This window comes from Brienomyrus brachyistius, chromosome 8 (assembly GCF_023856365.1).
Source record: "Brienomyrus brachyistius isolate T26 chromosome 8, BBRACH_0.4, whole genome shotgun sequence".
NCBI classification, from domain to species: domain Eukaryota; kingdom Metazoa; phylum Chordata; class Actinopteri; order Osteoglossiformes; family Mormyridae; genus Brienomyrus; species Brienomyrus brachyistius.
In genome coordinates, this window is record NC_064540.1 from 5,370,744 (window position 1) to 5,398,186 (window position 27,443).

The 27,443-nt window shown below is 45.3% G+C and overlaps 1 protein-coding gene and 1 long non-coding RNA gene across 2 annotated transcripts in view; one reads left to right on the forward strand and one right to left on the reverse strand.

Moving 5' to 3' along the window:
* Positions 1-27,413, forward strand: part of dnah1 (dynein, axonemal, heavy chain 1) — a 42,416-nt gene extending 15,003 nt beyond the window's left edge. Inside the window, exons 30-78 of the mRNA XM_049022694.1 lie at positions 715-820; positions 1,059-1,172; positions 1,395-1,544; positions 1,796-1,882; positions 2,229-2,415; positions 2,501-2,592; positions 2,864-3,018; positions 3,240-3,417; positions 3,514-3,708; positions 3,939-4,058; positions 4,477-4,635; positions 4,731-4,832; positions 5,003-5,143; positions 5,376-5,536; positions 6,085-6,242; positions 7,001-7,174; positions 7,776-7,954; positions 8,143-8,373; positions 8,503-8,699; positions 8,917-9,052; positions 9,178-9,386; positions 9,474-9,645; positions 10,495-10,686; positions 10,785-10,895; positions 11,012-11,197; positions 11,284-11,475; positions 11,768-11,935; positions 12,278-12,469; positions 13,925-14,056; positions 14,234-14,359; positions 14,811-14,930; positions 15,228-15,377; positions 15,752-15,912; positions 16,125-16,350; positions 16,455-16,650; positions 17,202-17,353; positions 17,546-17,742; positions 18,604-18,748; positions 18,845-19,003; positions 19,334-19,465; positions 19,639-19,809; positions 19,940-20,119; positions 20,323-20,499; positions 20,701-20,871; positions 22,032-22,162; positions 23,720-23,864; positions 24,244-24,450; positions 25,775-26,009; positions 26,702-27,413. Of these exons, the coding sequence (XP_048878651.1) occupies positions 715-820; positions 1,059-1,172; positions 1,395-1,544; positions 1,796-1,882; positions 2,229-2,415; positions 2,501-2,592; positions 2,864-3,018; positions 3,240-3,417; positions 3,514-3,708; positions 3,939-4,058; positions 4,477-4,635; positions 4,731-4,832; positions 5,003-5,143; positions 5,376-5,536; positions 6,085-6,242; positions 7,001-7,174; positions 7,776-7,954; positions 8,143-8,373; positions 8,503-8,699; positions 8,917-9,052; positions 9,178-9,386; positions 9,474-9,645; positions 10,495-10,686; positions 10,785-10,895; positions 11,012-11,197; positions 11,284-11,475; positions 11,768-11,935; positions 12,278-12,469; positions 13,925-14,056; positions 14,234-14,359; positions 14,811-14,930; positions 15,228-15,377; positions 15,752-15,912; positions 16,125-16,350; positions 16,455-16,650; positions 17,202-17,353; positions 17,546-17,742; positions 18,604-18,748; positions 18,845-19,003; positions 19,334-19,465; positions 19,639-19,809; positions 19,940-20,119; positions 20,323-20,499; positions 20,701-20,871; positions 22,032-22,162; positions 23,720-23,864; positions 24,244-24,450; positions 25,775-26,009; positions 26,702-26,823 (7,879 nt within the window). The 3' untranslated portion in view covers positions 26,824-27,413. The remainder of the gene's footprint in view (positions 1-714; positions 821-1,058; positions 1,173-1,394; positions 1,545-1,795; positions 1,883-2,228; positions 2,416-2,500; positions 2,593-2,863; positions 3,019-3,239; positions 3,418-3,513; positions 3,709-3,938; positions 4,059-4,476; positions 4,636-4,730; positions 4,833-5,002; positions 5,144-5,375; positions 5,537-6,084; positions 6,243-7,000; positions 7,175-7,775; positions 7,955-8,142; positions 8,374-8,502; positions 8,700-8,916; positions 9,053-9,177; positions 9,387-9,473; positions 9,646-10,494; positions 10,687-10,784; positions 10,896-11,011; positions 11,198-11,283; positions 11,476-11,767; positions 11,936-12,277; positions 12,470-13,924; positions 14,057-14,233; positions 14,360-14,810; positions 14,931-15,227; positions 15,378-15,751; positions 15,913-16,124; positions 16,351-16,454; positions 16,651-17,201; positions 17,354-17,545; positions 17,743-18,603; positions 18,749-18,844; positions 19,004-19,333; positions 19,466-19,638; positions 19,810-19,939; positions 20,120-20,322; positions 20,500-20,700; positions 20,872-22,031; positions 22,163-23,719; positions 23,865-24,243; positions 24,451-25,774; positions 26,010-26,701) is intronic.
* On the reverse strand, positions 25,787-27,443 carry LOC125747455 (uncharacterized). The gene is made up of 3 exons (XR_007399312.1): positions 27,407-27,443; positions 26,241-26,379; positions 25,787-25,903 (listed from the first exon to the last, which is right to left on the reverse strand). It is a non-coding gene; the product is annotated as an uncharacterized LOC125747455 (long non-coding RNA).

The window sequence follows — 27,443 nt, forward strand, 5'->3', positions numbered from 1 at the left end:
ATTGAATATTGCAAAACATTTGAATTAAATTACTCATCTTATTATTTTAACACATTGCTGCAGCCGTGAGATGCTACTTCGAATTGAACAGCTAACAAAATATACAGGACACACACATCCATCCATCCATCCATCCATCCATCCATCCATCTCACCACTTATCCATGAGGGTTGTAGAGGGCTCAGGCAGCACAGGACATAAGCCTTTGGGTATACCTATACACAGAAACGTACACATAGGAAGTTTAGAGATAGGTATACAACAACCACAAAAAAGTATTTCAACCCTGGATTGGCTCATCAGTTAGGCACCATTGAGTCAAAACATTACGATCAACTCCCATGCGACGCAAATAGCATTGACTACGTAGTTGGCATGTTGAATGCTGAAGAAATAGGCAGGGATTAAGATCTGAATGACTCTGATATGGGCTACATGGTTATGGCCTGATGATTGGGTCAGAGCATCTCTGAAGGCTAGCGGGATGCTTACAGTCAGCCAAGGTGAGTGCCTACTGAGAGCGAGTCAGAGGAGAGAAAGACAACGATCCACCGTCAGGATCCACACGATGCAACAGAAAACGGGATTCGTAATGTTTTGGCTCATCGGAGTATATGACCCAGCATGTAGTAATAGTCTGAAGATATCGGAGTGAGCTCCATCTTGGCTTTTTCTGTTTGGTGTGGCCGTCCCTCTCCCGGTTTCCTCCACAGCTCAGGGGCCTGGGCCTGCTTCGATGAGTTTAACCGCATTGACGTGGAGGTTCTGTCTGTGGTGGCACAACAGATCACCACCATCCAGAAGGCCCAGATGCAGGGGGTAAGCAGAGCGCAATCGCACACTCGGGCACACCTGGGTGGCCAACGTGCCGGATTACATAATAGGCCATTGCAGCAGCAGGTCCGGCTGCTGCAAATTTCATGGAGAGGTTTCTCTTTGACTTGGCGTAAAGATAAGATGAATGTGAACATCTATCGTGTGTTTGGTTGTATATATATATATATATCTGTTGTCTGTTTTGGTGTGTCTCTGTGTCTATATGTCTGTGTATGAGCAGGTAGAGCGATTCGTGTTTGAAGGTGTGGACATCCCGCTGGTACCCTCCTGTGCCGTCTTTATCACCATGAACCCTGGCTATGCTGGTCGGACTGAGCTTCCAGACAACCTCAAGGTCACTTATGGGCTCTAGTAAACAGTCAGAACTTAAAGGCCTACAGCTCCATTTAGGTGGATTAGTGACTGAACCAAACAGATTCTACATACTAGCAGGATGAAGGAAGAGTTGCATTCCCAATAGCTGAATTTTATAAAGGGGTAGATTGTATTTTCTGGAAGTGTGTGATATAATTTGGCTAAATAAGCTATAAATGGTGTGTTGTTCTGTTTTGTCCAGGCATTGTTTCGTCCTGTGGCCATGATGGTGCCCGACTATGCCATGATTGCCGAAATCTCCCTCTACTCCTTTGGATTCAGTGACGCCAAAGTGCTTTCGAAGAAAATCACAGCCACCTTCAAGCTCTCCTCGGAGCAGCTCAGCTCTCAGGTCTGGAAAAGTCTGGAAGGGTCTGGAACGTGGCTGGATGCTCCATTTGCCTGTGTGGTTATGTGTCATTGCATTGTGTGGATGCTGTGTGTGTTTTTGTATGTGTCTCACATGTTTCTGTTGTTTGTTTGCGTGTTTTATGCTGCTTTGTTGGTAAACTTTCCTTTATTTGTATATTTGTTGATTTGTCCATATTTCCAGGTGTTGATTACAGTATCCTTCGGGGTTTTGCTTCTTTTCTTTACCTGTAGGACCACTATGATTTTGGCATGAGAGCGGTGAAGACTGTGATCTCTGCTGCTGGGAACCTGAAGAGAGAGAAACCAAGCATGAATGAGGTATAGAGTAATTCTGATTATTGTATATGAATGAAGCGTCACAGTACAGAGTAACTCTAATTAGTGTACATGAATGAAGCGTCACAGTACAGAGTAACTCTAATTAGTGTACATGAATGAAGCGTCACAGTACAGAGTAACTCTAATTAGTGTACATGAATGAAGCGTCACAGTACAGAGTAACTTTAATTAGTGTACATGAATGAAGTGTCACAGTGTAGAATAACTCTGATTAGTATACATGAATGAGGTGTCACTGTTAATTTAACATATGCAGATAAATCTTCAGTTTGTTGTTACATTTTGACAAAGTTTGTTGTTACATTTGACCCCATGTGTCTCTCAGGAGCTCATCTGTCTCCGGGCAATAAGAGATGTCAACGTCCCTAAGTTCTTGCAGGATGACCTCAAACTATTCAATGGCATCGTGTCTGACCTGTTCCCCAAGATCCGCGATGAGCCCATTGACTATGGGACGCTGGAAGATTCCATCCGCAGTGTCTGTGTCAAAATGTGTCTGAAGGATGTTGACAGTGAGTAAACTTGAGTGATAAAGGCTCAATCTTTAGGTGCCCTGGGCTTCCACTGGATGCTGACTTGTGTCCACTTCTTCTATAGGTTACATTACTAAATGCATCCAGCTGTATGAGACCATAGTGGTCCGGCATGGCCTGATGCTTGTGGGACCTACTGGGTCAGGGAAAACCAAGGTTGGCTGTGTACAACTAAGTTCTTTATCATCATCATTAGTTTAGACCAGTGTTTCCCAACCCGGTCCTTGGGGACCTCAAGACAGTCCTTATATTTACTCTCTCTCAACTCCCACCCAGTCAAGGACGCTGAATTGATGGTATGGGTGTGCTGCAGAGAGCAAAAACGTGGATTGTCTGGGGCTCCCCGAGGACTGGGCTGGGAAACATTGGTTAGACACCTAGCTAAATGGATACTGTACTGATGTGCATGTATGTGTCCATGTGCCAGTGTTATGAGATCCTGGGAGCGGCGATCACAGCCCTCCGAGGCCAGCCTTCAGTGAGCGGGGGTGTCTATGAGGTAGTACGGATCTATGTCCTGAACCCCAAGTCCATCACCATGGGGCAGCTTTACGGCGAATTCGACCTGCTGACCCATGAGTGGTGAGGAGCCACAGAACCCTAAGCAAATGGTGTTATACACCTGTATGGGCACACACAGCACACACAGCACACACAGCACACACAGGCATACACAGGCACACACAGCACACACAGCACACTCTCGGCAATGCAACATATGTAAACACTTGTATTGTAGGCAGCACTGCATCTTGGAATATGCCCAGCATTCGCCTTAATCCTGTGCTGCTCCCTCTTTGCAGGACAGATGGTATCCTTTCTTCTCTGATCCGTGCCGGTGCTGCTTCAGCAGATCAGGAGAAGAAGTGGTACATGTTTGATGGGCCAGTGGATGCCGTGTGGATTGAGAATATGAACACAGTCCTGGATGACAACAAAAAGCTGTGCTTGAGCTCTGGAGAGATCATCAAACTGACTGACGTGAGAAGAAAATAAAAATGTTGCCCATCTTGACTTGCGAATACACGTGCACCAATGCTGCTGTTCATAAATGCTTCTTTACTTCCTGGTTGCCAGGTGATGACAATCATGTTTGAGGTCCAGGATCTGGCTGTGGCGTCTCCCGCAACCGTGTCCCGCTGCGGGATGGTCTACCTGGAACCTAGCATTCTGGGCCTGTCCCCTTTCACAGAGTGCTGGCTGAGTACCATCCCAGACCTGATACAGCCCTACTCCCAGCAACTCGCCTCTCTCTTCACCAGGTTCTTGCAGGTACAGGTTTTTGGTGGATGACACCAGGGCTTGACCTAGCTAACATGTTCAAGTACGATTACAGTGTGTGCCAATGAGCCTTTAGCTAAGTTACTTGACCTATATTACTTTAAAAAACCAGCTACATACATGGGTTCTACAAGCATGTGTAAAACACGTAGCACAGTCTATAAATGGACAGTTTGTATATAAGACAAAAGACAGACCACTTATGTATTGTCTGTAAACAGGACTCAATCGTGTTTGTGCGCCAAACTGTGAAAGAGGTCATTTCATCTGTGGACTGCAACCTCACCTGCAGTCTACTGAAACTCCTGGACTGCTTCTTTAAACCCTTCACACCTCATGAGGTGAGTTTCAGTCAGAGAATTCAGCAGGCCACCGGTAGCACACATACAACTCCACTGCCAGAGTGCATGTACAGCTGGACACGCTAAGCCTGCATGTGTGCGTGTGTTTGCATAGATCACATTTGGGGACCAAAATGTCCCCAAAGTGCGGTAAAACCTGAAACTTCCTGACTTTTGTGGAAATCTTGTCAGGCCCCCATTTGGATAACCTCAATTTTATATAAAAAAAAAATGTGAATGTAATAAAAAAAATAAAAAAAAAGACTTTTTCATTTGGTTACTTATGGTTAAGGGTTGGGCTGAGTGGCGATTAAGGATTATTGTGATTGTGATTAGGGTTTTTCCCATAGAAATGAATGGAGAGACCCCACAAAGATTTAATAAGAAACCTTTGTGTCTGTGTGTGTGTCTTTTGTAGGGGCGGAGGTCAGTCCCTCAGGAGAAGCTGGCACGCCTCGGGGAGCTCATCGAACCCTGGTTCATCTTCTCTTTGGTGTGGAGCGTGGGGGCCACGGGCGATGCCTTCAGCCGACAGCGATTCAGCTCTTGGCTGCGGGGCAAAATGGTGGAGGAGAAGGTGGCTGCCCGTCCGTCAGTCAGTCAGGCCTCACCTGAAGTGTGGAGGAATGTCAGGATCCCCCAGAAGCCTTGACTCTGCGCTCCGTACCACAGGTACACCTGTGCTTCCCAGAAGAGGGCCTAGTGTATGACTATTGGCTGGATGATGCCGGAATCAACAGCCTGGGAGAGGATGACAAGGAGAAAGAGAGAACGGCAAGTAGGGTAGTATCCAGCTAGAGCTTTCAGCTTCTGGCTGGCTAAATTGTAAATATGCCCCTGAACCTCAGTTCTGTATTAAACAACAACTAACCCAAACTGTTTACATTTCCATCAATAAAACAGTATGTGGGCTTTTAGGATGACTGGCATTGTTGTGTACACAGGTGTGTTGGGTTAGTTGGATGCTGTCTGCCCAGAATGTGGTCATCGAACCTCATACCAGCTACTCTGACATTATTGTCCCCACCCTCGATACAGTACGCATGTCCTTCCTGGTTGACATGCTGCTGTCCAATGGAAAACCGGTACATCCACTTGTATCTCACATATAGCAGTATTATTTTACACTTGTAACTTGACTGTTTCAGATGTTTAACAAATATGATATGCAGAGTAGTTCTGCTCGATTGAGACTACTGCTTGTACTATAGGTTTTCCGCTAATATGCGTCGTGTGTGGTATGCACTGGACTGTGCGTTTCCTGTGCGCACTGTACAGTGAAGCTGCTGAGAGATCCGCGTGTGCGCTGTGCTACAGGTTCTGTGTGTTGGGCCCACTGGCACGGGGAAGACCCTCACCATCTCAGACAAGTTGCTGAAACACATGCCTGATGAGTACATCTCCCACTTCCTCACCTTCTCAGCCCGCACCACTGCCAGCCAGACTCAGGACTACATTGATACCAAGTTGCAAAAGAGGTACACCTATTTCTGTACACTCTGCCTGTATCGATCTGTTCCAGGGGTGCCAGGTTTCTATCGATGCAACACTATCATCAGTTTCATGCTTAGACTGGACCAGGCATCATTACCAATTTTGGCCTGCATGACACACAGCCCCTCCCACCTGGGCCCCCTAATGAGCCTGGGCCCGGGACAATTTCTCCAGTTCTGCTGTTAGGATGACGGATCTGACAAGGGCAATTTATAGATAGGGGCCTGTTCTACCCATTTTAACAGCCCTCATCAAGGAAACATTAGTAGAAAATGCCACTGGTTCAGGCCAAATCTACTAACACTGTAACCACAACCAGTTATTTATGGGAAGTTGTGTTTGCCAAAGTATTTCTTGACTTGCTTTTGCAGAGAAAAAAATGTATCTCCACAGAGTAATTAGGAAGTGTTTGTGTACATTAATGCAGGCTGTATTAATGAGTGTTTACCTGCCCTGCTCTTAGCTGTTGACTATGAGGGATAAGTCATGTCTAGGAGGTTGCTGAGGTATTGGCTTCGCCTCTTCTTGCCAGGCGTAAGGGGGTCTTTGGAGCCCCTCTCGGGAAGTACCTCATCTTCTTCATCGACGACTTGAACATGCCCATGCCAGAGACGTATGGAGCCCAGCCACCCATCGAACTTCTCCGCCAGTGGATGGACCACGGGGGCTGGTATGACAAAAAACAGATTGGTGAGTGTCATTTCTATGAAAATGGGCACATGGTTAAAAGCAGCAGAGCAGTCTTGGAACAGACCAGTGTTTCAGCAGTAATTCTATGTGAAAAGCAAGACCTGGCATTTTCAAAGGTGTTTATGTGTTAATGTGCAAGGACAACATGAGATAATGATGGGATGGAACCCATACAACCTCTTCTCGTTTAGCAGTTGAGAGTCCTATTCCAACAACCAGGTTATTAAGCAAAATAATCAAGTAAAAATCATAATGTCCTAGGCATGACATTGATTGTCCTTATGACTTTGCTTCAACCTTCCATAATCTATTTCTTTTACTCCTTATTTTTAACAACATTTTATCCATTCTACTTCTCTCACTTCTGCATGCGTTGTCAGGCATACAAAATTTGGTCATGAAATCATGCATTGGTCGGAAAATGAATTTTTCATTGTATTTGTAAATGGTCGCTAACCAAGAGACTAGTTAAATAAGGAGAGGTTCAATAATGAAAAACTAGTTCATAGTTAACAGTTCATAAGTTTAATTAGGTTCATTTAAGATGATCAAATATAGTATAAATGTAAAAAGTAAGAGTAAAGGTCCATACACTTTAAATAAATTAACCTAGACACCTTCAAATCACCACGCATCATGTACCTTGTGTCTTTTATGATTCATGCAAGGGATAATATTCAAAATCATATTTGTCAACATGATGAGTTACAAGGCAGTTTGGCAAAACAAAATAATATTCTGACTGCTTTGACAATCAGGTTCATTCAAGAAATTGGTGGACATCAACTTTGCTTGCGCTATGTGTCCACCTGGAGGTGGCCGCAACCCCGTCACCCCCCGCTTTACACGTCACTTCAGCTTCCTCTCCTTCACCGAGATGGAGGATGCCAGCAAGAGGAAAATTTTCTCCACCATCCTGGGAAGCTGGATGGGTGAGCTTACTGGCATTTTACGTGCGTGATTGTGGTGGTTTGAGGAGAGTTACGGTCCTCTTAGCGTCACTGTGTGACTCGCCCTGGTATCCTGCTTCTTTATGTCTGACTCCTCGCTTTGGTACTGTATGTCATTACTGTCTTAGGGGTGCAACAGTGTCTCAGTGGGTAGCCTGGGTTGGGGATTCACATGAAGTTAAGCTTTATCGTCGTTTGTACTTTTGCATATCCCATCCTGCACTGGATTGCAGGGTTAGCCATCTTTCCAGCACCTCTAGAGCAGTCCTCAGAGACCCCCAGACAGTCCATGTCCCTGCCAGATAATCTACATTTTTGCAGATGTGGAGTGTTGGGGAGGGTCTCTGAGGATCTGGTTGGGAGACACTGCTCTCGAGCATTTTTCAGGCGATTAAGGATCTTGCTCAAGCGCCCAACAGGGATGTGACTACTCTGCGGAGCATGAGATTTGAACCAGCGATCTTCCAGGCATAGACACAAGGCCTATTCCACTGAGTCCAGCACCCAGGCTAAGTCTGACCATTTGGAATGAGGATGCTTTCCAGTTTTATTTACTGTGGAATAATATCATACGATACTGCAGAGCCAGTCAAGGAGATACAGCCACTGAATGGGCCACTGGTGGATGCTACAATTCTGGTGTACGCCAGCATCACATCCCAGCTGCTACCCACGCCTGCCAAGTCCCACTATACCTTCAACCTCCGTGACCTGTCTAAGGTCTTCCAAGGCATTCTCATGGCAGAAGCTAGCAAGATCACAGTCAGTTCCCTTGTTTTGTTATTTTTGGTTGTATAAATCATTTTTGTTGTAACTGAACGTGACAGGATCTTGGGTATTACCCATTCTGATGGGAATCCAGAAGTCCATATTTATTTGAAGGATGTCAGATCTCCATGTTTACCCCAGAACATTTTGCTGTAGTCTATTTTTTGCCCTTTATTGAACAGGATAAAGTGCCACTGCTCCAGCTGTGGTACCATGAGAGCTGCCGGGTCTTCAAGGACCGGCTGGTGTGTGCAGATGACCGTTGTTGCTTTGATGAGCTGCTACAGGCTCAGATCAGAGAGTTTGGCTGCCATTTTGAAGAGGTGACACCACACCAGCCTGTCCTCTTTGGCGACTTCATGGTCTCCGGCACTGAAAACAAAGCGTACCAGCTTATCGACGACAAGGACAGAGTGAGATGTGTTCCTCTTGGTCTTTCCACTGCTTGTATCACCATAGCACAATTTAACCACTACATTTTCACAACAGTTGGTTCCGTCCACTTGAATTCACAGGACTTTTCTGCCAACTTTATCCTATAGCTAGTTCATGTCATAGAAGAGTACATGGAAGAATATAATCAAATCAGCACCACTAAGATGAAGCTGGTGCTCTTCATGGATGCCATCGAACATGTGTGTCGCATCAGCCGTGTTCTGCGACAGCCCCTTGGCAATGCCTTGCTGCTTGGCGTCGGGGGAAGTGGCAGGCAGTCTCTCACCAAGCTGGCGTCCCACATGTGAGAAATTCTCACGCTCATCGTTTTGTTGACTCAAGATGGCCAAGACAACCATAGATAAGCCAAAGATAAGGGACATGTTGTTTGATAGTTCCTAACCTTGAGGGTTGCACAAATGAATGAGTCAAATATCTTTGTACACATTACTTTCAGTTACCAAGATGGCCACCCACCTATATGAAAGGAAATTGCTTTTATTTGCTGGATTCTTCCTCAGGTCTGAATATGAGTGTTTCCAGGTTGAGTTATCCAAAAACTATGGCCACACTGAGTGGAGAGAAGACATCAAAACCATTATGCTGAAAGCTGGTCTACAGAATGTAAAGATCACCTTTTTGTTTGCAGACACACAGGTACGACACAGCTTCAAATACAAATATGTTGGTTGCTCAGTCTATGTGATTTCCTTAAAAAAAATACACAACTGTAACTTACACATACTCTTACAGTATATACCCTGTGTCTGTTCTTTTCTCAGATCAAGAATGAGACCTTTCTGGAGGATGTAAACAACATCCTGAACTCTGGTGACGTACCAAATCTATATTCACTGGATGAGCAGGAACGCATCCTGACTGCTATGAAGCCTGTTCTGCAGAACTTGGGCCTGCAGCCCTCAAAAGCCAACCTCATGGCCACCTATCTCAAGAGGGTTCGTGCTAACATCCACATGGTACTCTGTATGAGGTAAATGCTCAAACCTAGCGCTTTATTGAACCTGCACAATAGCACAGTGTCAATGACTTCTGTGACCTCTAGGCTCACATTTTGCAGCCCTATCGGGGAGGTCTTCCGGGCACGGCTCCGGCAGTTCCCCTCCCTTGTCACCTGCTGCACCATCGACTGGTTCAATGCCTGGCCAGAGGAAGCACTCCAGTCAGTCGCTGCCTCTTTCCTTAATGAGCTGCCAGAACTGGAGGTTGGACCGGATGCAATTAGGGGGCTGGTAAGTATTTGGGATTCTCGATGTGGAGACCCAGGTCTTCTTTCTGTACTGCACATTAGACTCTGCACCATGGCTACTACAACCTATCCCCACTTTGCACTGTGGGAACTACAGCCTATCCGCACACTGCACTGTTGTTACTACAGCCAATCCCTACACTGCACTGTGAGAACTACAGCCTATCCCCACACTGCACTGTTGCTACTACAGCCTATCACCACACTGCACCATGAATACTACAGGTTATCCCCACACTTCACTGTTGCTACTACAGCCTATCACCACACTGCACAATGAATACTACAGCCTATCCCCATACTGCACCGTTGCTAGTACACCAAATCCCCACACTGCACCCAAACTTTAGACCTCTCTTCTCTCTTACGTCCATCAACTGGACTCTATAACTCCAGGTGACCTGGAGTATCCTGAAAGGTGCCTTTAAATTATATGTAATCTTCTTCCTCTTGTTATGTTTATTATTATTATTATTATTTATTATAACACTCAAATGAGAGATTGGGGAAAAGCAATGATACTGAGGCACTAATAAACGAAAAATAATAGGTACCTGTGGAGAAATTGTCTTTATGCCTCCCTCAACTTGCTCTTTGTAGAGTAAGTTGTTTGTGAAGGGCAGCCACCTGATGAGGCAGCCAGGGAGCTTGCTCAAGGAGTTGCAGATGGGCTGAGGTTGGGTTTGAACCAGTGATTTTCTGATTACAGACACACAGGCTTATCCCACTCAAAAAAGGGGAAAAAATATCTGTTGAAAAAATTATGAAGCCATTATGTGGGGGGAAAAATAACTGTCAATTTTCTTTTCTTTGACCATCTATTGTCCTTCAGAGCCAAATGTGTGTAGAGATCCACCAGTCAGTAGCCAGAAAGTGCGAGCAGTACTTAGCAGAGCTGTCGCGACACAACTATGTCACACCCAAGAGTTACCTGGAGCTTCTCGGCATCTTCTCCACACTCTTTGGGCGCAAAAAGCATGACCTGCACAGTGCCCAGCAACGTATGAAGACCGGCCTCGACAAGGTGTGAGGAAGAAGACGATGGCAGCTGATCACATGCTTACAATACTGCACATCTCTTTGACTAAGGGGCACTATGTGTCTTTGTTGGCATACCCTTAGCTACTGCGGACAGCAGAAGATGTAAGCAAGATTCAAGAGGAGCTGGAGACGATGAGGCCTCTGTTGGAGGAGGCAGCTCAAGACACTGTGGTTACCATGGAGAAGATCAAGGTAGGAGAACTATGATTATTTACATGCTTAATTTGATTGGCTTTGTAGGAATTACCCCAGTCCATGTCTGTGTGTGACATGTGTCTTTGGTGTGTGTGCGTCTTTCTCATATGTAGGAGGACACGGTTGTTGCAGAGGAGACACGGGTGGCAGTTCAGGAAGAGGAAGCCAAAGCATCTGAGAAGGCTCGCATAGCACAGGCTATCGCTGACGATGCACAAAAGGACCTTGATGAGGCCCTACCCGCTCTCGATGCTGCCCTCGCCAGCCTAAATTCTCTCAACAAGAATGATGTCACTGAGGTAGCTCTTCTTAAAAGCCCATATGAACCATCTTAGCACTATAGCATGATATCATGGAGATTAATGCTTGAGATCATGCTCCATAGGTCCGAGCGATGCAGAGACCACCCCAGGGCGTGAAGCTGGTGATTGAGGCTGTCTGCATCATGAAGGGCATCAAACCTAAAAAGGTGCAAGGTGAGAAGCCGGGAACGAAGGTGGACGACTACTGGGAGCCAGGCAAAGGACTGCTTCAGGACCCAGGGAAGTTCCTGGAGGGCTTATTCAAGTTTAATAAGGTAAGGCAGAGGCTATGCACAGGCCCAGGCCTTCCAGGTTCTTGAGTAAGGCCAGCAGTTTTGTGTTTGGTGCCATCATATTAGAGCTGTACAACGTCGGACCACACTCTTACTAATAGGTTGACTATGTTGAGCGATACCACCACCAGAGGATTGCTGTATGAGCCCAGTTCTTGTTGTTCTGCATTACACTTCTGAGTATGTAGTTGTCTTTAACACAAGGTGATGTCTATAGATATTTATTTTGGAAAGTTCTGTCCTATGGGTGCAATGGCTTGTATTCCTCTATTAGGACAACATTCCTGACTCTGTGATCAAACTGATTCAACCCTACATTGATAATGAAGAGTTCCAGCCCGCGTCTTTCGCCAAGGTGTCCAAGGCCTGCATCTCCATCTGCCAGTGGGTGCGCGCCATGCACATGTACCACTTCGTCGCCAAAGGTGTGGAGCCCAAGCGGGTAGGTCTGGCACGTATGTTTATGAGCCGGTAGACACCAAAGGAGCAGAGGTGGCAGCTAGTGACATTCTGGAGTTCCTGGAGTAATAGAGTGTGATGTGAACATGCTTTCTGCTCATGCAATGGCGGAATGAAGCATTCTTTGCTTTTACTTAACAGGTGAAATGTTTCAGCAAAGTTTTAGAAAGGGATTCGAACCCTTCATGAGTATTCCTGGCGCCTGGTCTGAGATTTTCTGCCCCCTCTACCCACATTGATGGACGATGTTCTTGAAACAGAGAAGGTCCAGGCTGGCACCTTTAGCCACCTCACACCGTACTGGGTCTGCTTTCTCATTAAACAGCAAGCCCTGCAAGAAGCCCAGGAAGATCTGGCTGTGACCCGGAATGTTCTGGAAGATGCCAAAAAGAAGCTGGTATCTGTGGAAGAAAACGTTGCTGCCCTACAGACCAAGTACCATGACTGCCTGTCCAAGAGGGACGAGCTGGACAGGAAGTGCACCTTGTGTGAGCAGAGACTGGTGCGGGCTGACAAGGTCAGATTATAACGTCGTTAGGTCTGATCACTCGGGGCTATAGCCCTGAGTATTTTAACCCTATAGCCCTGTGTATTTTAACCCTATAGCCCTGAGTATTTTAACCCTATAGCCCCGACTATTTTAGCCCTGATGCCAGTCTTCCTTCAAAAAACAAAAAAGTTAAGCCCCAGGTAAACTTGACTTAACCCCTGATTTTTTTCAAGATGAGCTGGATAAACTCTGTGCTCACTCTGTCACTGAAACAGAGTTCATGTTCATCGAAGCGTCAATCCTAACACTGTCTGAGGAAAACAGATATGAATAAACACATGCGTGACATGCCCTCCGGTTTCTGATCTGAATGTACATATTAACACACAACTAAAAATACTATCATACACACTGCTTGTCAGATGCAGTGTGTTTTGCAATATTTCGCTCTGCTTACACAACTTGGTTTACAACATATCACAGCTCACATACCCCAGCTTACAACATTGCTTACAACTTCTGCTTGCTGTTTGCAATAAGTATGCTCAGATACCAATCTAAAACACATGCAGCAATGAGCAGTCATAGCTTGTACTATGAGAGGAAACACATTGAATGAAATCATCTGATACGCTCCAACTGGTCTGGCATCGATGATTCACAGCAACTCCAAGCGAATGCTACCTCCATTTTTCAATTTCAGACCCTAACTCTCATAACCAGCTCTATTTCCTCGGAACGCCCAAAGCTAAAGGCGACGTATCAGTCTTTGCAGCAAAAAACCATTCACCCAGATAAATAAAGTTATTTATTATTATTAGCATTAAATATTATAAATATTATACATGCGGCATGGTGGTGCAGTGGTTGCCTCACACCGCTGGGACCCGGGTTCAAGTCTCCGCCTGGGTCACATGTGTGTGGAGTTTGCATGTTCTCCCCATGTCGTCATGGGGTTTCCTCCGGGTGCTCCGGTTTCCCCCCACAGTCCAAAGACATGCTGAGGCTAATTGGAGTTGCTAAATTGCCCGTAGGTGTGCATGTGTGAGTGAATGGTGTGTGAGTGTGCCCTGTGATGGGCTGCCCCTGGGATGTTCCCTGCCTCGTGCCCATTGCTTCTGGGATAGAATCCGGACCCCCCGCGACCCAATAGGATAAGCGGTTTGGAAAATGGATGGATGGATTATACCCTGCTGACATCCTATTGATCGATTTTGGTAAACATTACCAGATGAGCTGGGGGATCAGACAGCCAGTTACAATGCAGGTGTTAAACATCAGGCCTCCATCCTCTGCTACGGTAATAGTCTTGTTTTACTGTATTTCAGGTCTGGGCAGGACACAGTGGTGCTTCCTTAATTGTCCCATGCAGAAATGGGGCCAGAGTCAAGCAGGACAAACATTAATGTCATTCCGTTGTGTGTGTGTTTGTGTGTGTGTGTGTGTGTGTGTGTGTGCGTGCTTGTGTGTTAATACACACAGCTCATTGGTGGCCTGGCAGATGAGAAGGTGCGATGGAGAGAGACAGTGGAGAACCTGGAGTACATGGTGGAGAACGTATCGGGGGATGTTCTACTCGCAGCTGGATACATTGCCTATCTAGGCCCCTTCACAGTGAGCGATAGCGTCATCTGTGTCTGTGTGCCAGTAGTATGAAATGGTTGTGTAGTTGGAGCACCTACAAGTGCATGCGATTTGACCAGCAGGATCTGTGCTGTTGATCGATAGTATTTTGTTGAGTGGAGGAGTATATGTTGGAGTCGGAGTGTTTGAGTGAGTACTTTGATACAGGGTGAGTATCGGACGTCCATGGTAGAAGACTGGCTACAGACCTTCAAGAAACTGGGTGTTCCCCACACTGACAAGCCCAGTCTGATAACCACTCTGGGTGACCGGGTCAGGATTCGATCTTGGCAGGTTAGGACCATTCAAAAACAAACAGCAATAGTGCTTTAGGACAGTAAACATCACAGCATCTCAGTTCATAAATACGAAGAGGAAGGTAAACCAAAACCAGAATATAGAACTTTTTTTTTTTATAAAAAAGGATGTTAAAATAGAATTCACTAGGATATAAGACAATGCACAAGGGATCCTGACAGAGAGTAGGTACACAGGAAATATCTGAAATGTATAATTTATATTTACGGAATATCTAATGAACAGGACCCTAGTTTTCATATTCCTTTTCTGAAATTTGTAACAGATGCATGAATTCCAAGGGTAGCGTAGCATTTTCAGCCAACAACATGTTCATGTAGATTCTCCGTACTTTCAGACACACGACAGCACGTGAAGTGTGAATTGCATTATTATTGTTATTATTGAAATAGCAGAAAGTGACTTGGAATGTGATGTTTGTATGTAGATTTCAGGCCTGCCTAACGACACTCTGTCAGTGGAGAATGGTATTATTGCACAGTACTCCCGACGCTGGCCCCTGTTTATCGATCCACAAGGACAGGCCAACAAGTGGATCAAGAGCATGGTGAGTTCATGCCATTCTTATTCCAATTGGCCTGTCATAACTGAGTCCAGTCATTAGTCAGTTACTTGTGCCATTTGTACCTGTTTGTTTTAGTCAAAATACACAATCTGTATTTCCTGAACGCATAGCAGTCCTGCAGTCTTCATATGTGCCTGAAATTTCCGAAGTCATCAATGTGATGAATCTAGTTCAAAAAGAGTAGGCCGCCAGCAGTAGACCATAATCACTTCTAAAAAATGAAGATCTCTGACTGGATGAGAATGTGAAAAGGTGTTAGATGGTTTCTTGTCACTTTAGGAATGTGACAACAGATTGGATGTGATGAAGCTGAGTGATCGGGACTTCCTGCGTAGCCTGGAGAATGCCATTCGCTTTGGAAAGCCATGCCTGTTGGAGAACGTGGGAGAGGAGCTGGATCCTGCATTGGAACCTGTTCTTCTACGACAGGTTCAGACCCTAGAGTAGTGTTTCCCAACCCAGTCCTTGGGGACCCATTTTGGTTCAGAGAGATAACCAATCAGATTGTAGAAGAGGTGGGTCTAAGCACCTAGAGGAGGCGGGGCCAACAAATCAGATGTCTTGGTCTTACCTCGTCTAGGTGCTTGAACCCACCTCCTCTACAATCATCAAAAAATCATTTTTTTTGTTCTGCTCTCAGAACATTTTTCTGTAAGTAAAACTCACATGAGCTCCATGCTCAATGCCCTCATGCCACCACTCATACACCAGTCCCACACTCCTACACACATGTTTTGGTGAGATGGGTTTTTCCACTTGTCTGCTATGTTCTCTATTCATACCTGAGTGATCCTGCTCTACAGACATTCAAGCAGCAGCAAAACACTGTGCTCAAGCTTGGAGACACGGTCATCCCTTACCATGATGACTTCAAGATGTATATCACCACCAAGCTGCCAAATCCCCACTACTCTCCAGAGATCTCCACCAAGGTCACTCTCATCAACTTCACCTTGTCACCCAGGTATTGCTCTGTTGGTCAAAATAATCATCAAGTCCAAAACCCCCTACCCCCAACTTGATTGCTAAACTAATCAGCTAAATCCTTATTGATGCAAAACACACATTGGCTACATAATCCCTAAAACTCACAAGGACCCCATTAATTATTGAGAGAGTGAATTCTGGGGCCAAAAGACCATTCAAAGCTTTGACACAGATCTTCTGCGGTTGCAGTGGGTTGGAAGACCAGTTATTGGGTCGCGTGGTAGCCAGAGAACGGCCTACCATGGAGGAAGCCAAGAATCAGTTGATAGTGAGCAACGCACGCATGAGGCAAGAGCTGAATGAAATTGAAGATCAGATTCTGCTTCGGCTAAGCTCATCCGAGGGGAACCCTGTGGATGATGAGGAGCTCATCAGGGTCCTGGGGGCTTCCAAAGTCAAAGCTGAAGAGATCAAGGTTGGGGTGGTTGTCAGTCAGTCCGGCAGCATGCAGCAAATGTTTCAGCTTTTGTCAGCCATCGGAGCACGTGGTGGGTGTTGATCTTGGTTTTTTTCTTGTAGGGAAAAGTGTTGGTGGCTGAGGAGACGGAACGAGACATCGATGCTATGCGGCTCCAGTACGTGCCAGTTGCTGAGCGTGCCCAGATCCTCTTCTTCTGTGTCTCCGACCTTTCCAGTGTCGACCCCATGTACCAATATTCCCTGGACTGGTTTCTGGGCATTTTTATGGCAGGCATTGCCAATTCAGAAAGTGCAGGTATGCTGACTCTTGCCATTTCACCAACAGAGCTCAGCAGGATCCATTACAAAACACTAAGTCCCCAGCACACCTTGTGTGTAACCTGAACATATCAGCCAGAACATCTGCTCCCAATAATGCACCATAAACACCTCACTTATAGTCATTTGCTTTCAGTTTCACAATGCGTTTCTTTCCACGGTCACCAGTCCACAGCAAACATGTTGCCTCAACAATGAAGTCTTTGTGAACACTGTCCTACTGCATTTACTGAGATACAAAGGAGGTGATTTGGTGTTGAGTGGATGGCTTTGTCAGATTATTTTATTTGGAAAGTACAGATATTGTCTGTTATCTAAATGTGTAGATACTGTTTCTGCATCCTGTGCTAGTGAAATGCATTATCACCAGGATAGTGAACAGGGACAGAGTTAGAGATGAATGCATAGGGGATGAGTCTTCACTTGGGTGGGGGGGGGGGCTAATGTCCACCTAAAATAAGCCAAGTGAAGCCAGTGATGTGGTTCAGATGGCACATCCTCATGTCTCAGATCTCGGGTATCTTCCAGACTCAGTGGAGCGGCGGGTCTTCAACATTAACGAGCACTTCACCTTCAGCCTGTACCGCAACGTGTGCCGCAGCCTGTTCGAGAAGCACAAGCTCATGTTCGCCTTCCTGCTGTGCGCTCGCGTCATGATGAACGAGGACAAGATCGACATGGTGAGAGTGAGAAACGTCCCATTTGGAGGGTCCCTTCCATCTTTCTGTAGCATGTTTATTGTGAGCAAAACTTCAGTTTCCTAAGTCTACCTAAATTTATAGGGAAGCATGCAAGATGCACACCTAGAGACAATTCTCTGTAAGTCTCATTACTCTGGCAGTGCTGTTGAAGTGGTATGTTCCCTGCTTTAGGCCGAGTGGCGATTTATGCTGTATGGGGGAATTACCCATCAGCCCCTGCCAAACCCTGCTGCTGACTGGCTGTCTGAGAGAGCCTGGCAGGACTTTCTGGGCCTTAGTGCCCTGCCAAGGTTCAGAGGCCTGGCTCACAGCTTCCAACGGCTTCGAAATGGCTTCAAAAGGATCTTTGACAGCGGAGAACCACACAGGTCAACACGCACACCTGCACGTGCATTTATATGTGTTAGCTGGGCATCTACAGGGCTGTGGGAGGAGTGTAATGAACAGTGCTCCCTGATTGGCCAGCCGCTGGAGTCTGCAGGCCCTTGAGAGGTAAAGCAGGTGGCTGACAATAAACATCATGGAGTTACAGGATCTGCTGCTACTTAAGTCAAAGAAAAATCAAGAGAAAAAATCCAGGACATGTGTACTATGCACAGTATCCTTTATTTGTATAAAGGTTATTTTCCCATTGATAAATGGAAAGATTTACACAGAAATAAGGGACTTGTACGTCACGGTCCAAAAACTCTATTCCTCTGTCTAGACTCCACCCTTCCTCCCCCAGGCTAATTAAATAATCTCTGCTTTTCCTTGCTGTGACGAATTAACCTATTAATTAGTTAATTAATTTTTATATACATTTTTCGATATCAAAGATGATCCCAATATACAGACATAATTAAACACAAGCAACACTCATTAAACCTCCAAATCAAATGATCAAAACAGTTCCAGCAGGTTTATCATGTGTGCAATCGTGATGCATCTGAGGGAAATGAGGAAAATCAGGAGAAAATTTAGAAGAGTTAGAAAACAGTGCAGGCATCTTGTTTTTGAAGAAGTATTGTCACTAAGGGACATTTTTGTAAGGCGATTCAAACATACAGTATATATTCAAAGGGTATATAGGAAAATCCAAACTGCAGACTTCCTGGGGGTCAGTATTCGCTGTTCTGTGTGGAGGATGTTAATTGGCAGTTTCCTGGTGGTTTTCTGTGGGTATTTATTACTATGCATGATTTGTGAACTATAAATAACTGTATTGTTGTTTATTTTTATGTGTTCAGGGAAGACTTGCCAGGAGAATGGAGCTCAGAGCTGGATCCCTTCCAGAAGCTGTTGGTTCTCCGCTGCCTCCGAGCCGACCGGCTCACCCACGGCATGCAGGATTTCGTGGCGGAACGACTGGGCCGACGCTTCATCGAGCCTCAGGTTCTGTGGCCTTTTGTGCGCCTCTGACTCACAGCCCTGACCTTTGACCCTGCTGCATTCCCCTGACAGACTGCTCCCTCTTCTGTTTTCGCCCAGACGTCTGACCTCGCCGCTGTGTTTACGGAGTCGTCTCCCTCCACGCCTCTCATCTTCGTGCTCTCTCCCGGGACCGACCCAGCTGCCGATCTCTACAAATTTGCAGATGAGATGAAGTTCTCGAAGAAGATGAGTGCCATCTCTCTAGGACAAGGCCAGGTCAGCCCGAAGGCCTGGCAGGGAATTCCTGTGCACAAGAATGACCAAGACCGGTTCTGAAACTGAAAGTTATTCATTTTATGTGTATGTGTTTGTGTGTGTGCAATAAATACACATTTATTTGGGGGATGGGGCTTAAATAGGCCTAATAACACCTCTGAATGAAATGTTTTATTTTTAGTTATCTCTTTTTTTGCAGTAATTGAGATGTATTTTAAGTCTGTTTTCTGTATAAGTTGTTGTCTGTCTTTAACAGTAAGACTGTGTGTTAGGTTATATTGAAACTATCTTTGGTTTGGGGCCCTAGGCAGCAATAATGTATTATTACAGGGCCCTTGGGCAGAGGCTATGATGCACAGTGCCATGGAGAAGGGCCAGTGGGTCTTCTTCCAGAACTGTCACCTGGCACCCAGCTGGATGCCGTCACTGGAGAGACTGATAGAAAACATCAACCCTGACAAGGCAAGAGCAAATTATGAGTGACGCCATCTGCTCCCAAAGGAACCTTTGGTCAGCATAGTGGCATTCTCTATATTCTGGTCTGAAGTCAAATCCTGTCACGGGGGCTATGATTTATTATCCATTTACTATCCATTATTAGCCCAACTCCACATTCTCTGTGCATTTCTGTCCAGGTGCACCAGGATTTCCGTATGTGGCTAACCAGCATGCCAAGCAACAAGTTCCCAGTAGCCATCCTGCAGAACGGTTGCAAGATAACCATTGAACCTCCTCGGGGTATAAAGGCCAATCTTCTTAAGACCTACACAGGCCTCAGTGGAGACTCCTTCAGCACCTGCTCCAAGGTCAGATTCTGGTTCTCTGGCATTCCCCTTCCCATCCAGTCCTACACTCCTTATATCGTTCAGCACCCTTCGGCTCTAGCCTACGACCTTCCAGGTGACCTGCCGCCTACTCCCTTTCTGCTCCCTGCAGACCAGCCAGTTCAAGGCCCTGCTCCTGTCCCTATGTCTCTTCCACGGGAGCACCATAGAGCGCAGAAAGTTTGGCCCGCTGGGCTTCAACATCCCGTATGAGTTTACGGACGGCGACTTGCGTATTTGCATCAGCCAGCTGAAGATGTTCCTCGACGAGTACCAGGATGTCCCCTACAAGGTAGAGCAGCCTAGCTCTGCTGCTGCTTGGTGCATTATGGTGATTTCAGCCTATACGCTTTCCGATATTTTCATAATACAAATGCCAACAGTCCACGGTCGAATGGAATAAAATGAAATTAATTAAATAAAAAGCCTTCATCTTAAACCGGTTTCCCATACTTCACATCTCAGATGTGTGTGTCCATCCCTGCTACCAAACAGGTGTTGAAATACACGGCAGGTGAGATTAACTACGGCGGCCGTGTGACCGATGACTGGGACCGCCGGTGCATTCTGAACGTGCTGGAGGATTTTTACTGTCCTGCTGTGCTTACCACGGGGCACAGCTACACCCCATCTGGAATTTACCGGCAGGTCGGCACCGAGCTGGACATCAAGGTAAGGAGAGTCAGAGTCGATCGTGCCAAACTCAGCTCATCGGCTGTGCCCAGACCCCTCCTGACAGCTTCGCCGGAATTTAACGCTAACATGATGTTGATGCTGTTTTTCTGTCCAGACAAAACAGAGATAGAAATCTAGTATCTTTATCAGTCGTTATAGCATGAGTATGTTTAATATGTAATGCCCATCTGTTTACAGGGCTACCTGGACTATATCCACAGCCTTCCTATAAATGATACCCCGGATATTTTTGGTCTCCATGACAACGCCAACATCACTTTCGCCCAGAACGAGACATTCGCTTTGCTTGGTGCCATAGTCAAGCTTCAGCCCCAAGCAGCAGCTAATGGGGGCAGGGCCCGGGAGGAGGTACCGATGCTGATGTGAATGGCACATTAGAGCACTGTTTCCCAGCTGGTGGGCTGGGTTGCAGAACCTTTTTCCATTCGGTTGCAGAGTGTGTGATCCAATTTTTTTTTTCTAATTTTTTAAAACAGTGCACTGATATTGCACTATTTATATTTAGTATTGTGATGTACTATTTTTTGGAAATAGATTTTATTTTTGAAAATATAATAATAATATTTTAATTTGGTTTGTTATTTAACAACCAAGGAAAAATGTGGGTCCTGAGACTAAACCAGTTGAGAAGTGCTGCATTAGGGCATAGCATTGCACAGCATAGCATAGCATTGCACAGCATAGCATAGCATATCATAGCATTGCACAGCTTAGCATAGCATAGCATAGCATAGCACAGCCTAGCATAACATATCATAGCATTGCACAGCCTAGCAGAGCATAGCATAGCACAGCTTAGCATAGCATAGCATAGCATTGCATGGCATTGCATGGCACATCTTAGCACAATAGTGCAAGATGCTGCCCATACCCCAGCATACCACAGCATGGCATATCATACAACACACTGCACTCTTGGCTTTGTATTGCATATTTAGTTGTTTATTTGTTATTAACCAATGTTGCCCAAGCCTACGTGCTAATATACCTCCTGAAGTATATTAGAGACATAACCCTACCATTTATTTGTGGGAAGTTAACAGTATCAGTCAGGGTATGTGTAAACAATAAATATGTAAGGGAACAGATCTGATATTAAAATAATATCTACTTATTAGATATTAATTATCTACTTATTAATATTACTAATAATTACTGTAATCTTTGGTGTTTATAACCATTAACCAAACCACTAGTGGAACTCAATGGCTTTGTTTAAAAGCTGATACTGACTGAAGCAGTTTATTCTCATTTAGATTACATCATAAAACAGGCCATAGCACCTTAGCGATTGTGCTGTCATAAAATGTCACAGTTGCCCATGAAAAGGCACATCATACCACAGGACATCCACACGGGTAACGGGATGAAGCAGGCAGTCGTCAGAGTGCAGCTGGTGTGTCTGGGGGAGGACAGGACACGCGGCGTGAGGGGGTGTCAGTGGATAGCCAGAAGCTGAGGGCAGTCTGGGCTCTTCCTGAGGCCACGTGCCCTGTGGTCACTTGCAGATCGTGGAGGACATTGTGGGTAGTGTGGTGGAGAGGATTCCCAGGCCCATCGATACACAGGATGTGAGGGAGCGGTACCCGGTCCTGTACGAGGAATCCATGAACACTGTGCTGATTCAAGAGGTCATCAGGTACTACTGCAGTAACCTTCACTGCCGCCACATTACAGGCGTCTCTCATTTCCTTTTCTTCTTGATGTCTTTATCTTATCCTCTTATTGGCACCATCAGGACGTCGTTTTGCAATTGGTTGCATATATAGAGACAGGGCAAATTATATGGCTCATTTGTACTTAAACGTGAATCATGAAATACACGACCAGTCAAAAGTCTTTGCACACACTGAGATTTTCTACATTTGCATATTACCGACTTAACATTTACTAAAAATACACTCATATTTTTTTGGTAACAAATAAATTTACAGCATGATCACCATCTGAGTACCTTTATTAGCAAGAAGATGTCATATCTTTGATTAATCAAAGTGACCTCCTGTAGCAGTCATAACGGCAGAGAAAATTTGAGGCATTTTTTCTACAAGGGACATTTAATGCTGCTCTGTTTCATGGGATGAATCTAGTGCATTTAAAGTTAAAGGACAATATAGAATTTGACTATGCCATCACCACGCAACCTGTTAATAGGATGTTAGACATGCACTGTTACATACTCTTTCCATGTTATAAAGGAAACGTGTTTTATTTGACATATTTTCATTTGTAGTTGTTCGCTCAACTTTCCATTGCTTAACAAGGATAAAAATCTGCAGTTTATGAAATAAACAGATAAGTGGTAAAAACTGTGGTGTGTAGAACCTTTGACTGGTCGCGTACATTTCATGTGCTGTTGGTCTGCTCCGCAAGGCCAGTAAACTGCTCATAAACGAGTTAGGATACGAGGGAAGCAGAGGTGGAGATTTCAGGTCCAGAGAGTACAAATCCAGAGCAAGATTATGTTTCAACCAACCAGTTGAGTTCTCTGTTACTGTGACTCTTTATACTCAACTGGTTGGTTGAAACGAAATCTTGCTCTGGATTTGTACTCTCTGGACCTGAAATCTCCACCTCTGGAGGGAAGCTATGTCAGACTTTAAACTTTGTGTGTGGTTAGAATGGTCAGAAACGAACCGTAAACACATGAGTCATCTGGGCATGGTCATAAAACCAGTCGCTGGTGTTCTTTCATGTTCTTGGCTGATTGGCGTGTTCTGGAATTACAATAATGATTCACAGTGCAATAGTATTACCAGGAAAGGCAGAGTTTGTGCAATACTGAATGGTCAGCTGCAACCCTTAATGACTTTATTTGGACTGCTTGGTTTAATCCTCTCTGGTACAGCTGTGGGTATTCAAGCTCAACATGACCAATATTAGGACAATATTCTCAAAGTTCCGCCTTCTCATGACCCCAAGACCACCAGATCACTTGTATGGAGACTGTGAACCCAACCTCCGTCACACTGGTGTGAGCTGTAGGGATTCCTTGTGAAGGAACTGTGCCTGGTAGGACATTGCAGGCTTATGATGGCTCTGTGCCATCCTGCTTACACGCAGTGCCTACAGAGCTCACCGAGTGACATTTTTAGTGTTTCCACTCCTGTGAACTACATGAACATTCTTTATTGTTTCTTGCATTTCCTTTTGCTTATATAGTATTTCTCCCTCTCTCTCTCTCTCTCGCTCTCAGATATAATCGACTGCTGGCTGTCATTACACAAACCCTCTCTGACCTGGTAAAGGCTCTCAAAGGGGTAGTAGTGATGTCATCAGAGCTAGAGCTGATGGCCCACAGCCTGTTCAACAACAGAGTGCCAGACATGTGGAATGCCAAGGTGAGATTCCTATGGCCCTGCCTGAAGCTGGGAGACCCATAGGACACAAGGAAATAAACCCGAGGACTGACGGAAATAGTCAAAACAGCCTCATTATAGTGTCTCAGTTAGTTGGCACAATGTTGGCTACGGCGTACATTACCTGATAAAAGGTCTCTCTGTGTAAGGCAAATTTGTGTGATATGTCCCTTTGACTTTTTAGACCTGTTCATCACTGAAGCCTCATATTGGATGCAACAGATCTAACGTTAGAATAATATCATTACTGTATCCTAATACCATTAAGCAAACCACAAAGGTGTACATTACCTGATAAAAGGTCTCTCTGTGAAAGGTAGGTTTGTGTCACCGGATCTACCTCTTTGACTCCCCCCCCCAGGCTTATCCATCACTGAAGCCCCTCTCATCCTGGGTGTCTGACCTGCAGCAGAGGCTCGACTTTCTGAAGGGCTGGATCTCCGATGGCGTCCCGGCCGTCTTTTGGATCAGTGGCTTCTTCTTCCCTCAGGCCTTCCTCACCGGCACCTTGCAGAACTTTGCCCGACGCTCCGTTGTCTCCATTGACACCATTGGCTTTGACTTCCAGGTGAGACAGCACTAGGTCCTGCTCAGACCTGCGCCGGTCTTGGTAAATACACAGGAAGTTTGCATTAATGTTAATAAGAATGGTTTTAGCATTTAGTAGCATATGCTAAAGTATTCATGGAGGATTGTGCTATAACCAGAAGGTAACAGTGCTTGGTGTCCCAGCCCTCCCAACACGCCATTGTCTGACAATGATATTTCAATCACCTAGAGAATCGTTAGTGGGGGTGTGTGGCTCGACAGATAAGGCTGCTTGTCTCTTATCAGACACGGGTTCAAATCCCTGGGTTGACAGAGTATTCAGGTTGTGCATTGAGCAGAGTGCTTTCACTGCTGGACCTGTAATACCAGTTATTCCAGGGAGCACCTAGTACTGCTTTTTCAAAATGTACATTACTTTGGATAAAAGCGCCTGCTAACTAAAGCTGGAAATCAAAAGTGGCATAAAAAATGCAATACGTTCAGTGCATCGGCATCACTGATGGTGCTCATGTTATAAAACATAGTCAATGGTCAATAAGCGCTACTAATACTCAATAAGTGTGACAAGCCTGAACAAGTCTGAATTACCAGCTTCATTTTGGTAGCTAAAGTTTTATGTCTTTTCATCATGGTAATGGAAGCTTGATGGATTTAGCTGTCATGACAAATGTTTGCTAGCAGGTCACCGGTGGAGGGCGTTGCGTGAGCTGTGAAGGGGAAGTACTGGGTGGTGAGCATTAAATGTCTGTCTCTGGGGGGGGAGGCGTGTGACTCAGCAGGTCAGGATGCGGTTTCCGTGACCGGATGGTGACTGGTTTACATCCTAGGGCCCGCACAGTGATGTCACTGCTGTGCCATTGAGCAAGTCCCTTATCCCCCAAGTGTTCCAGGGTTTGACTTTTTCAAAAATGTATGTCGCTTTCGGTAAAAGCACCTGCTAAAAAATATAAATAAAATGTTATATTGCTATTCAGCAAGCTAACTGTAATTAAGTCGGGAAAGTCTAGGAAGGACAAGAACCCAAGCATACACTGTCAAAAAAAAAGGGTACAGAAATTGATTGTAAGGAACATCAAGGTACAAACAACATTAATGTACCCTCAATGATACAAAGATGATCCTCAGAGTCTATTTCTATATTTTAAAAGGTACATTTACCTACAGCTAGGGTACAACTGGCAGACCCTTGAGGGTACAGCCCCAGTGACAAGCTAGGGTACAAATTGGTACTCTTTTTTTCTAGCAGTGTACATTGTCCGCTTAGAACTGAGTTCATAGGGCTGAGTTACTAGTGCAGAGAGAGCACTGTCATGTGGCCCCTGTGATGTTCCACATCCATCCAGATGATTAAGGAGCCTGTAGAGCAGCTGACAGAACGTCCAGACGTAGGCTGCTACATCCGCGGCCTGTTCCTGGAAGGGGCGCGCTGGGACCCTCACGCGGGCCTGCTGGCCGAGTCCCGACCCATGGAGCTGTACACCGAGATGGCGGTCATCTGGCTGGTGCCGATGGCCAACCGCAGAGCACCCACCTCCGGGGTGTACATCTGCCCCATCTACAAGACCCTCACCCGGGCAGGTCAGCAGATCCTGTAAATACAGCTGCCCTGTCCCTTTCCATTTATACACCATGGCACGCACCAAGAGATACTCAAGGCACTGCATGGGCACTAACACTAGGTCCCAGCAGGTAAAAATTGGCCCAGGTTAGATTGAATGAGCAAGAATATTATATTTTGACGTCATTTTAAGACACAATTAAATTCAAGTCACTTTTTTTTAAATGGTTTATGATAAGGCAGCATCTGACCTGATGAGTGGAGATTGTTTCCACTGGGTTTTTCCATCATTGATTGTGGGATGTTTCCACTGGGCTTTTCCATCATTGATTGTGGGATGTTTCCACTGGGGTTTCCCATCATTGATTGTGGGATATCAGTATGATTCTCCTAAAAAAATATCAGAAGCGTTTTGGGCCAGTTTTTACACTTCCTCCCAGTCAATACACTTATCTGCTGATACCTGCTAATACCCAACACATCAACCCACCCAGATGACCATTTAGACAGATTCTGCACACACATCACACTACAAGGAAGACTTGTCCTGAAAGTTGGTCAGGTACAACTGTATTGAGGCACAGGTAATAGGATATGGAATTATGAATAAGGGTTGGCATCTCGAGCTTTTCTTGCATTATTGATCATCTAATAGGAATGTCTATGCTCATTCAGTGTCGGACATCTTAAGAGTGATGTGTTTATCATGCAGGAACGCTGTCCACCACGGGCCATTCCACAAACTACGTGATTGCAGTGGAAATGCCCAGTGACCGGCACCAGAGGCACTGGATCAAACGGGGCGTGGCTCTCATCTGCGCTCTGGATTATTAGCCAGCGATACTCACCTCAGAGAATCACCTTAGTACAGACAACATAAGCTACATTGGGGGATTTCCATTCAAAGCACTTACAAATTGACATTACAAAAGGCCACAAGATGCTAATACGTAAAACACAAGCCTCAAACTGAAATAACCCGAGGCTATTATGTTCATTTCATGATGACGTTCAGTTCAAGTGGGCTGACAGGTTTTTTTTTTTTTAAATATATGAACAATCTGCAAAAAAGTTGACTTGAGCGGGGAGGGGGGTGGCGACAGCAATATTCATTCAGCTTTGATAATCAATCAGTTGATCAGTGGTCAGGATTTAACAATTATAAAAAATACTTTCTGGGCCAGGTAGTTCTCAAGGGCCCTGACTGTGAAATCCCTTGTTTAGAACTTAGTCAATATTTCCAATGTAGTCAATCCGGAAATATTACCCCGCTTGTGTGTTATATTCTGATGTCATTATACAAACACATGTTGCTTTAAATAGCTGGCGACGTTCCTGCTTATTTATACTGGTGACGTGCATTATAGTTGAAGTGAAATGGTATCAATCGTCATGAAAATGTGCTAATGGGCTTCACCTCGTCAAGGTTTCTCTGTAGCCATGTTCCCGCTCGC